Source organism: Dunckerocampus dactyliophorus, chromosome 4 (assembly GCF_027744805.1).
Source record: "Dunckerocampus dactyliophorus isolate RoL2022-P2 chromosome 4, RoL_Ddac_1.1, whole genome shotgun sequence".
Classification (NCBI taxonomy): domain Eukaryota; kingdom Metazoa; phylum Chordata; class Actinopteri; order Syngnathiformes; family Syngnathidae; genus Dunckerocampus; species Dunckerocampus dactyliophorus.
Genome location: NC_072822.1, coordinates 9,228,848 through 9,241,528, shown reverse-complemented (window position 1 = coordinate 9,241,528; position 12,681 = coordinate 9,228,848). Strand labels below are relative to the sequence as shown.

The following is a 12,681-nucleotide window of genomic DNA, read 5'->3' as shown; positions in this document are numbered from 1 at the left end:
ACCCTCCCATCAAGTGCGTGAACTGGGCAGGAGCAGAAGCATTTTTTGGATTGCTTAAATCACAAAAACGTACAGATGCACATTTACTCATTTCTCCAGACGTTTGTAACTCATAGTGTATGGGGAGGAGATATAATGAGTAAGTTGTTTCAACATCATGTCCTTTAAGTTTCTCTTAAAGTTTCTCTTTAACTCATTAAAATGTAGGAGAAACCTATTTACTCATTACTCTACTTGCTCACTTCACTTTTCTGACAGAGATGATGATTTATAGGGATGGTCTTTTGCAGGTTTGAACCTTGACTCCTTAAGTAGTATTGCATGAGCCTTAATAAGAGATCCTAAGGACACGTTGTGCCGTTCAGGTTTTTATTTTCAAGTCATTTTGTTTGAGTTGAATGAATACATGTGGCATTTTTTATTCATTTTTAAGACATTTTAGATTGTCATCTCTGTTACTTAAATTAGGCAACGCCACTTTTGTTCCTTGTGACAAAAATGGCCCACTTAAAATCAGAAAATTTTGTAATACATCTTTATGTTCCCATAAACTAATGCAATTTTTTATGCAAAGAGTCCTGCTATCGCAGCTGCAGTTTCCCAATCAAAGCATGCAGTAAGATCCATCCATTCATTTTCTATGCCGCTTATCCTCGCTAGGGTCGTGGGAGTATGCTGGAGCCTATCCCAGCTGACTTCAGGCGGGAGACGGTGTACACCCTGGACTGGTCGGCAGCCAATCAAAGGGCATTAGTAACATTTCACACCATATTTTTAGTTTTCTACAAGGGTGCCTCGCAAAGAAAATAAGTGTGCGTTGCTATTGATGTTTGGTAAGGTCTGTGTTTGCGTGTTTCTACTTTAGCTTTTTTCTATTAAAAAAAGAAGGTGGCGTTCTCTAAACACACTGGCCTTTAAAGTGTTGAAATACTTTTAAAAGGTTGACTGAAAAAAAATATTAATACATAATATTTTTACAGCAGGTTTTGGGAAGCTGGCATTTTTTTTAAGCGTGAGTTTGTCCTTTTAAATCTGACACATTGTAATGAATGTAGATTAGTTTAAATTGTGTAGAATTAAACACTAATTGGATACTTAATTTGATGCACAATCTAATGAGATCCAATACAAGACCTACAGTAAACTTGTATTTATTATTTATTTATTATCACTGTCAAAATATTAGAAACAGACTATCAGTATGACGTAGTACAGTAGTATTACATCATACGACAGTACTACAGTAGTAGTACCGCTGTAAACTACAACCACAATTGTGACGGTTTAAATCAAAATTGAGCAATGTTGTTTTTGTAAAGGCAGAATTTTGGAAGTAGGTCTTATACTGGGTCATTTTAGAGTATGCGGGTGTACCGTGAGTGTAAATACAGTACCTTATTCCATTGTGTCTTCTAAAGACCTACATTTTCACTTTTTTGTGGTAACAACTTGTACACAAATGTTCTTTTTGAGACTGTTCAATTGAGAAACTGTCTGTGAACCCTTGTGCTTTGCAAAGATTGTGTGTTGTTGTTGTCATTGTGCCAGTTTGATGAACCGCTTGGCACCGGCAGTCACAACCACAACTATTCAATCATTCCTTCCTCAGGAAATCTTCCTCCAGAATGGTGCACATTTTAAAGTAGGGTGTAAAGTGTTAATTTACACACTCTGTTTACTTCATATAAAAGGCCCATATAAAGTATCTTAGAAGACCAGTGTGATGGGCGGAGGTGGTTTGGTCCCATCTGTGTTCCATTAGTGCTCTTCTTCCTCTTATTAATGAGCAAATGTACGCACACACAGATACTTTCCAATCATATCTCTTCTGTATGATACCAGATGCCGTCACGTTCCTGTTCAAAAGCTTATCTTTTGGAGTTTGGAGTGTTTGACGTGAAATATTAAAGCAGCCTCAGACGTGTTGCAGTAAAGGGCGTGGTGGGAAATTTAATGTTTAATATGTTGCTGGTTATGTTGTCTCGGTGTTTCAGTGAAGGTTTCTGTGGTTCCATGAATTTCACTTCACAGACAACTACACTGATTCAAGTAATCAAGTACTGTACCTACAAGTAGCCATGTACACAATACTGATTTATTTCACAATTGCATTTATTTTTGAAGGTTGCTCAAAATATAATTATGTATGACAAAGTTGACAAGCAAACACATCTTCATTTAATGACATCATCCATCCATCCATTTTCTAGGCCGCTTATCCTCATTAGGGTCAAGGGGGTATGCTGGAGCCTATCCCAGCTGACTCTGGGCGAGAGGCGGGGTACACCCTGGACTTGTCGCCAGCCAAAGACAGGGTACATATAGACAAACAACCATTCACACACAATTAAACGTCTCCAACTAACCTAATATGCATGTTTTTGGAATGTGGGAGGAAACCGGCGCTGTTCAATATGTAACGCAGTTAACCCACAACTTGCTGTTCTCGAACATAACAGTTGTGCCTATCCTTTGTGAGTAGTATATAATGAATAAATAAATAAAGACTATATGATAACTAGTCCCTTATTAAATAATATTAAGCAACAATAAATGCATGACTAAAAACTGTCAGATTACTGATACTATATAACCTTCAAATCTCATCACGTCTTCATAATAGTGTGCAGTCTTCCAAACTGTAGAAAAGATAACAAAATCGGTGTTGTTCTCAGAAAGGGTATATTGGGGAGGAGTGCAAGAACTTTAAAAAGTTACTTGTTGCAAATAAGACATTTGATACTTGATTGTCCTATTAAAATGTTATGTCATAAAACTCAATAAACAAATGGTAAAAAAGAAAAAGTTAAGTTGCGCAGTCATCATATTTTTAGGTATTTTTATTTTAGCATTTATTTTTTATTTTATTTTTAATTTATGTATTTTTATGATTTTTATCTTTCTATTTATGTTTACATTTTGTGAAATTTTAAATTTACAACAATGTATTATATTACTTACATAAAAACACATGTCACGTGTGACCATTATATATACAGTATTTATACGTATATTACAGTACTGCATATTTAGCGCAAGTCACGTGACATCTACTGTAAATTGAAGCAAGCTGCGACTCCGCCTCTTTGTGGGCGTGACCATGCAGGTTTACAGGAAATATCACTATCAGGAAGTAGAAGAACTTTTCGGCGATATTTTCATTTCTCTAACTTAAACTAAAAAAACAAAAGAGTGGACTTTTACTCGTTGTCAGAATTTCAGGCGCTTAGAACAGTCAACAGGTAAGCTTGACATTTCACCGAATAGCTTTGAACGTGTGCATGAAACAACCCTAAGAACACTTCAGGAAGACATTGTATAAACAACAGACGCATGTCGTCGTTTTTCTGCCCAAATCAAATGAGGATATACTGTCGTTATCACGGCATAAACTGTTTGAGCATGAATGTAAAGTTCATTGTTGTACACGTTTACTAAACAGACCTCACCGATCAAAACATTACAACACCTTGAAGAGCATTATCCTTTAGAAAGATGAATGAATATATTTATTATCATGATCATCGTCCTGCACTGTAAAGTGTTTTTGATATTGTGAGTACCTCAACTACATGAGAGGCTCCAAAAAGCTCTGATCCAGCACCACCACAAACCACAATAATAAACATATTATGACCGTTTCATCTGAAGATGTATAAAGTGTCCTTCAAGGCGTGTATGTTATAGATTAAAAAGAAGAATATAACTTGATATTTAGTAGTATGTAAAATGCTAAAAATGAATGCCATGTTTTGTTGGTCAGGTGCGGCCATGTTTCTGGCCACTGTTCTGCAGAGTCGATGCTTTCTTACAATAACGTTACCTGCAGAGTGATATACTTCAACCTATCAAGCATCAGTTGTGAAAAGCATAGTATGTTTAATTGTATTTTTTTTGTTTTTGTTTGCGTGATCTAATGCAGGAGCTGCCGGAGAGGTCATGAACCGCGTCCCTCTGCAGCAACCACAGAGCTGTGGGCCCTGGGAGCTGAAGGAGCGTCTGGGGACCGGAGGCTTTGGAAATGTCACTAGGTGGCAAAATAAGGTTGCCGCAGGAACTTTACTGGCTTCTTTCCTGCCTATACATACACACTGACCACAACATTAGGTACACCTGCACAATCGGAATGCGATCCAAGACAAACTGAACAAAGACCTGTTGTCACATGCAAAATCAGTGAGTGAACAGCTACAATCTACTAGCTTCATACTATGCATACTATACATATAATAAAATTACATACAGAACATAAACATCTTCTAGACCAAGAATGTATTATTATGTAATAACATCTTTACTCCGTATTATAGCTACATGAGTGTGTGCTGAGACTTAAAAGAGCCATAAACATGTTAAATTGGATTTTCTGTAATAAATAGCTGCCAAATATGAAATCTGTATTCGATTTTGACACGCAGCAAACATTGTTTGAATCGCAGAAGATTTGACAGGGATAAAAGTCTTAATGATTTTCAGGATGTGACATTTAAAAAACTCGCAAATGTACAATCTACATCAGAGCCGGATGCAATTTGATTCAAAATTGGCCTTGCACACACATAGCAAATGGTGCTTAAATTTTCAAAAATAGACAGCCAAACCCATGGTAGCGAAAATATAACAGCTTTGGAAGTGGGGTATTAATTTAGTAATGTATTTATTATTGGTGTACAACTGCACTATATCATACTGAGAGCTGTTTCTAATATTTTGCTGCAAGAGAGAGCAAAATATTAGAAGCATTTCTCAGCATAATAAATTAATAGCTCTCGTACATGTTGAAGCAGTATCATATTTTTGTTATTATTTTATTATGGTATGTTTTATAAAGGCTGAGCTCTTGTATCAGATCCCATGAGATTGTGCAAATGCACCTAACCTTGTGTCCGCTGAGTTTACACACATAAAAATTTGTTAACAATAAAACATTAAAAAGTATATATAAATAAACATTTTACGCTATTACTGTGCACTGTAGCACATAACATCAGCACTCAAGACAGTAGTTTTCTGATATTGACCTGATGGTCCAAACTGGATGTATTTAGGTTGCATTTAAGGAAACTTTGATCTTTTTCGCACATTGCAGATAAGATTGCTTCACCCTTAAAGGTCTCCCAGGTGATGAAAACAGTAAAGATGTTTTCCTCTTAAAGTGTGCGTGAGAAACCAATTCTTTCTTGCTCTGTAAATACTTAGACGTCATCCCAGGACGCTATCGTCTTGTAGTGGATCCAATATGATGTACTGTAATCGCCATAATGACATCACTCCTAGTCACAGGATGAGAGCATTATGGGAGGTACAGTATGGAAGTATGAACACACACGATCAGTGGACCTTCCTCTTCCTTTCTTTATGACTGTGCTTCACTGGCGTTAGTCATTATCAGATGTGTGTGTATGTTTAGCATGTCAAACGATAAGAACTTTTGGTAGTTTAAACAGTTTGTACCGTGTGTAAATATTTTAAATGACGTGGTCTGAAATAGGAAGGAAATTTGTTACGACACTGCTGTTTGTTTTGGTGGAAATTAGATGTGACTACTTACCTTTCAAACAGATTATTTCACTTTTCTAACATAAATTTTCTATTTTGGAATTTTCGATCCAGCGCTTGTGCTTTACATTAAGCTGGGGTACCAAATGTGGTGGCTAGTGAGTGTATATAATGGACTTTGAATTACTGACGTCTACATAATCATATTCACCCACATATGAGATGGAGATGCGTCGTCTTAAATTCAGGGTCTAGAGATTTAACATTGCAAACCAACAGGTGGAAACAAATGACATCTCCCTGAGCGAATCAGTGCTTTTCTTCCTGTCACTCACACACGCACCAGTGACCTGGAAAGATGCTTTTGTGACAAAGAGATCCGCTGCATACAGTCCCTTTTAACTAATTTGATATTGTCACACAAGCAAAACTGATTTTTAAACTGAGTACATTTACTTAATCGTGCAATTATTGCCATTGCAATATTTCCATTGTTTCTTGAGAGCGGTAACTAGTCTCAGTAGTCATTTGTAATTGTTAGTAATCTGTTTGAGATGATGTAATCACAATGAGTGAAGCACAACTAGTCACATTTTAAGTGCCACCGCACATCAGGAAATTAAAAAAAAGGTGTTCTTCCAGCTAAGGGTGGAACACTGAGAACCTGAAGGGGGCAATGCTGATGATTAAACTTCCTTCTTCCCGTATTGTTGACAATGCCGCGGGTTATTATTAGGATGTAGATCGGGTTACGGGAAGCGGGTCCATGATGACTCTGTGAGAAACACGGAATGAGATACTGTATGTCCTCTTGTGTTGCTCATCACCTTTTTGACAGACTGTAAACTACAATAGACTATGTCCTTGGTCCTCTGCAGGACATCATATGTATCTGATGAGTGTTCAGTGTATAAATGATACAATGGTCTATAAATAATCTGTAGCCCATTGCTTCTTCTGTTATTAATACATGAGTCAAATCAGTTTGACCTTTTATTTATGGCAACACATCCTTGTACTGCCAGTTACCCTTTAAAAATGACACATTTTCATTTTTAATAATGTGTGTGTGCTTGCAGGAAACGGAGGAGCAGATTGCTATTAAACAGTGCCGCCAGGAGCTGAGTGAGCGAAACAAGGAGAGATGGTGTCTGGAGATACAGATGATGAAGAGGTCAGTCAGTCGTTCTGTGAAAAAAGGGAAAAAGTTCATAGTTCACTGGGGCCAATACTGAAGGTTTGTACTCCTCAAAGCTCTCAAAGATGGATCATTGTATTGATGACTTAATACACTGCAGGCCTGCTTTCTGTTGCTGTACACATAAGCGCTGCTGTCATCAAGCATTTCATCATCCCCTTCATGATGTGTCTTGATTTCACCCGACTGTAAGACGGTATTTTCATCTTCTCTCCGGTTCAATTAGCTGTTTTGGGTGTTTCCTCGATGCCAGAGTTGACAATTGTATTGTCCATGTTTTGTGTTGCTTATTTATGTTGACTTATCAGAATCCATGACTCGCCACAAATACAGCACTTTCTTTACTCACTTCTGTAAACAGTAACGTTTAGAAGTTATCAGTTATTTTAAGCAATTTATCCAGGAGACCTCTACTGGATGGGTGTTGTTGGGGCACTGGCTTGGAATCGAACCCACCTGTGTGCGCATGAGTGCACCACCAGTCACCAGCGCCATTTCTCTGTTTTGAACCAGATGTTCAGGGGTTTTCCTCTTAATTTGTACCATCCACTCTCTTTGTTGCATTGCTTAGCGTTCCATTTGGTGTTAGAAAGAAAAAAACACTTTCGTTTGTTGTGACTTCCATGACATGTGTTTGACGTTTTAGTGTTACACCCCCATCTGTTTTCTCGACACGAAATGTCTATCCCAAAATAGTAAAAATCACACAGAGCCTTGAATAACATATTCAGAGGTTTGAGGTTATTTATGGACACTAGGTGGTTATTTCTGAAAGAATAATGTGCCACCTCCGCACTGTGTTCCACGTTGGTGTTTTCATTTCCTCTTATGTCTGTGTTGTGGGCGTGTCTTTAAATTGTGACTCGAGACACGTATGTGTGTGTCAACCCAAACGTGGGTATGAAAGCATTTCAGTTTAACAAGTGCATCGTTCTCAGACAGACATGGTTACGACCACAGACCTCTGATACATCCCCACCCCACTTGTGGTACAAACACTGTCCAGGGGACATGCTTGAGGCAGCCTGGTATTATATTATTACAGCACAAATGTCTACATGCACTTATTCTGACAAAAACATGACCTTAATAGTGTTTTGGGTTGAGTTCTGCCATACTCTGTTTAGTGGACTATCCTTGCTAACTTCTCCCATTCTCCTACACTTAAATGTGTTTTTAAATAGAAATGTAATGTATTTTCCATGTGAGGTCATATACTGTATGTAGTTGTGATCGCCCCGCTTCTGAAAGCATCCTGTGATTATTCTCAGAACACATTCAAGTTTGCTCACAAATTTGATCAAACACTGTATGTCTGCAGAGAAATTACCATGTCAGGGCTTCACAATAACCTGCTTGTGTCTTATTATTGCAGTGTCTCCTGCTCTTGGCGCTGTCACGCCCTGATTACTTGCTCCACAGCGTTGTTATTTGGATTTTTATCCTTTGCTTTGCCTGGCCAAAGCAGAAGTGGAGTGTTTTAATCGCTCTCACGAAGTGAAGTCAGTTTCCACAAGGCAGTTAGTTCTGTACTGTGCAGTTTCTATTGTCAAAAGTTGTTACAGATACCAAAATAACTGATTTGTTTACTTTTTGACATTCCTCTGGATACGATACCAACGATACTTGATTCTGAATGATTGGCCGACAGTCACTTATGTGTGACAACATGAACGGACTGGGAAGAAGACCAAAAGCCCCTATTTGTCTACAGCTACATGGTCAAAAATGACCACAATCTATCCCAACAGGCATCTTCTACTTGTTTACCACATTATATGTACTGTAAGTAGCAAACAAAAAAAGTTGTCAGGTTCCAATAATAAGGTTATATTCTTTAAACTATTAAGCACTAAAACTATACAGTCCAGTCCTGCAGGATGTACACTATAAAGTGGCTAAGATCAAATGTCTAGGTCCATGTTTCTTTCATCGGCTGTCAATGCTGAACTTAATCTTTTACTTTTTAGAGCTTTCTACTACAAACCTCATGATAATATGTAAGGCAAGATGCTGTCGGTAGCTGCCCGAAAGGTTTCATCCTGTCGAAGGGTGTGTTCCTCACAATTGCTGCCAAGTACTTACTCATCTGATTTTTTGTTATGTCTCTCTAGTATCATAATTGTCAAGCCTGGGGGGGAAACCTGCTTAATATGAACCTGCTTAATAAGTGTTTTGGATATAATAGTGAAATAGCAAAATGAATAGATTTCAGCTTCAGGTCTTCAGGCACACAAATCACCTCATTCTGGAATTTCTTAGCTTGTTTGTTAATAACTCGTCCTATTAAAAGACCTCAATGTACTGTGTAAAAGAGCATACATTCATGAAACGTGTCTAAACCCAATACTCAGGTTGGATCACGCTAACGTGGTGGCGGCGAGGGAGGTTCCTGAGGGGATGCAAAAGCTTGTGGCCACCAACGACCTGCCGCTGCTGTCGATGGAGTACTGCCAGGGAGGGGATCTGAGAAAGGTACAGATATGATTACAAGTAAATGTGTTTATCGGAGGAGCCACGCTGTCTTTATATCTAGTTATATAGCTAGTTATATCTAGTTAGTTATCTAGCTATCTTTATATTTAGGCCAGAACAACTTGCCACCAAGCAAATTAGAGCTTTTCTTCCCATCATTCACACACATACCAGTGACCTGGAGAGATACAGCTACGATACAGTGTCTCAAAGGTGAGGCGTGTTAGTAAACAACAGAGGACCACTTCTGATGCTAATTTTACGATAATAGTCATCAATGAGGCATATACATCAAACAACTACTGAGTAGCTAAGATGTCTTTCATTTTGTCTTAAAAACAGGTCGTCTTATGTTTGGGGAAATATGACAATGGTGCAACCTTATTTTATGGTGTTTTCAGTTTGTTTCAGTCAGCAAATTTTGAATATGTTTTCCTATTGAAACCAGTGAGTGTGCAGCCTGAGGCAATGAAGATTATTAACACCAAAGAAAAGCAACATTCTAACCAGCAACAAAGCCATTTTTAAACAGCACAGATGTCCAGATACAGATAGATTTCAGTCTCGTCCTCTCAGTCAGTTTATCATTAAAAATCACATAAAACTTTTGGAAAGCAAATAGCTGATTTGTTTCTTGTCTATGAGACAGAAACCAAGATCAACAATTTTGAGTCAAGTATTGTGCTTGTCTGCACTAATCTTATTGCACTTCTGATCCGTCAGGAACACAATGTACTTAATGGATGGAAAATAGCTCTGTAATGGCAACGAAATGAAGGCATGCTCTAAATCACGAGGAAGACAGTTTCATATGATATGAAGGTCATTATTCTTGTCTGTCTGTGTCCTCTTCCCGCCGCAGTATCTGAACCTCTTGGAGAACTGCTGTGGAATGCGAGAGGGCTCCGTTTTGATTCTGTTGTGCGACATTTGTGAGTATCGCCACGTGACGTTTGTCAAAGAGTAACTATTGTTTGATTAATTATGCGTCTGAATGAGCTGGCAGGGTGATTACGGTAGTTTCCTGTCGTTTCAAAGCCGAGGTCCTTGTGGCCTGTGTTATGATGTCATTGGTGACCCGAAAACCGCAGTGCTTAGTCACCATGGCGACAGCTCACGCTGAGGCAGAAGCGTACGTCGTCATCGATGACGGCGCTCTCTTTCGCAACGTATGCTCGCTCAGTGCAACATGTGGACCTGGTCTCTTAGTACGTAAACACCTTTTGACAGAACGCACATGTGCTGTGGGCCATTTAGTATAGAAAAGGCTTTTCCTGTAACACACTGATGGGTGTTTCCTGATATTTGACTGACCTCCTTTCATCTTTTCCTACAACACAGTCATAATGAAAGCATCGACACGCACGCATGCAAACACGACATGCTACGCACTCTTTGGCATACTTTCACACTGTAACATTTGGTGGACAAACACTTTCTAGCTTAATGTTTACAGATTAAGTACACTTTCGGTCAACTTGATTGGCGCTATGTATCTCAATAACAGCTGACAGCTGAGCCATTTTCAGTGGATCGTAAATCTACACTGCCATAAAAGCTATAGACTGACTACTAGAAAGTTTATCCACATTTCATTTCTATAGTATTCTGCCTTGAGAAGATATACTGTAATTAAAATAGTTGCTGAAATGTGAGGAGTGTAATCATTGTGACATGCTGTACAAGATTATGGTTGGCGCCCATCATTCCACACATGTGCATTAAGAGTCTGTAGACCCAGAACTTCTTGGAATCTTCTACCATTCATGAACCAGACTCGTGCTTGAAAGCTGAGGAGACGTTTCACCTTACAGCATGACAGTGATCCCAAAGATATATCCAGATATATTTATTATTTCAATGTTTTTGCCCTCCTAAATCTCAAAGAATCTTTTCTAACATAAAAACCCAATTTGCATACATTCGCATATGTATGCTAAATCAACATAACCGTCAAACATTTTAGCCAATCAGAAGCTTGAAGAAAGCAACTTGGGGGGAAATCCACAATGCAATGAAAAAATACTAAATCAAAAGCCACCTAATAAGTGAATTGTAGGAGTTACTCGTGAATGTCACACCACACTGTGATCTTAGAAAAACAGTAAATGAAGAAAAATAGTGGGCATGTGCTGTGATGTCATTTAAACGAGAAAAGCCAGAAAAATGGTTACATGGAGATGGACAAAAAGCCAATACATGCTCATAGTGTAAAATCAATTCTCAGAAGCGTTATTCTTTGGAGGTTGCTGTCATGAAAGTTGTATTAGGCTATGAATCAAATTGTAAATTGCTCACATCCTTGTTTTCCCTTCTTCTCAGCCTCAGCGCTGACGTACCTCCACAAGAAACGGATAATCCACAGAGATCTGAAACCTGAAAACATTGTCCTGCAGCAGGGAGAGAAGCGGGTGAGTTGAACCTTTCCTCATGACAAGTATACACAAACCACAAAAATGAGGTCAGGTTTGGTTTTTTGGCTCAACGGGGAGGACAAGATTTGAGCTATGCCTCAGTATGACTTTATGACGGAAAAACGAATCCCTCAATTTATCCCTGCATTTATAAGGTTCTTGTTGAGTTTGCTCTTAACTTCCTTTCTGGGCCTCTTTTTTATGAGGTTACGTAACAATCCATGGCATCTTATTCTTCATCTAGTGCATCGTTATCTAACAAAGAGAGACATTTATTATTTTATTATTATTATTTTAAATGTATTATTTTGATAAGTTGTTCTTTTTGTTGAGGCACAATTAATTTGAACCAAATGAGCCATGTCAGATTTCCTTCCTGTTAAAGGAGAGGCCAGGATATTTGTGGAAAAAAAGGGAAAGGGACACAGGTGAAGCATGTTAGGGAAATGTGTGAGTAATGACATGAGAGGGAAGAGACGGAGGAGAAAGACACTACAGGAAGGACCATAACCAAAATAAAACGGCTGTAAGAGACATAACATCTAAGGAACAAAACCACATCTGTGCCCGTACAGTTATCGTTAAGCCCAAAATTATTCATGCTATGGCCAAATTTTGAGTAAACAATCATTTTTTATTTGGTGGACTACAAAAATAATTTCTGATTGTTATAATTAGTAAGCATCCTCCCATTAACTCTATTGGCAGCAGCATCATTTGAAGTATCATGAGCAGTCAGCATCCAGCAGCTTTATCTATCTCTGCATGCGCTTTAAAATGTTGGCTGCGCTACTCAGCAGTTGGTGTGAAACTCATGCATGTCACACTTTACCTACTGTTGTTTACAATGAACTCATTAGAAGTATTAATTACGAGTATTAATTAAGGGTGTCTAATTAGGGGTAGATTAAAACATGATGATATTTCTCGTTTAGAGAAAAGCTCTCGCGAGAACAGGCCAGCCAGAAGCCAATCAGATACAGTATGGCATCACTGCTGTGAATGATAGTACACATAATATGGAAGTGGAAATAACGAGGCAGGAATGGAACCGCACATTAAGTGCTTTACACACACTATAAACCTGCACGCCAA

At 38.4% G+C, this 12,681-nt stretch overlaps 1 protein-coding gene across 1 annotated transcript in view; it reads left to right on the top strand.

Moving 5' to 3' along the window:
* The first annotated feature begins 3,102 nt into the window (after nt 1–3,102).
* ikbkb (inhibitor of nuclear factor kappa B kinase subunit beta) overlaps nt 3,103–12,681 on the top strand; it is a 21,668-nt gene continuing 12,089 nt past the window's right edge. Inside the window, exons 1-6 of the mRNA XM_054773667.1 lie at nt 3,103–3,242; nt 3,923–4,044; nt 6,579–6,673; nt 9,052–9,172; nt 10,035–10,104; nt 11,495–11,583. Coding sequence (XP_054629642.1) covers nt 3,940–4,044; nt 6,579–6,673; nt 9,052–9,172; nt 10,035–10,104; nt 11,495–11,583 — 480 coding nt within the window. The 5' untranslated portion in view covers nt 3,103–3,242; nt 3,923–3,939. The remainder of the gene's footprint in view (nt 3,243–3,922; nt 4,045–6,578; nt 6,674–9,051; nt 9,173–10,034; nt 10,105–11,494; nt 11,584–12,681) is intronic.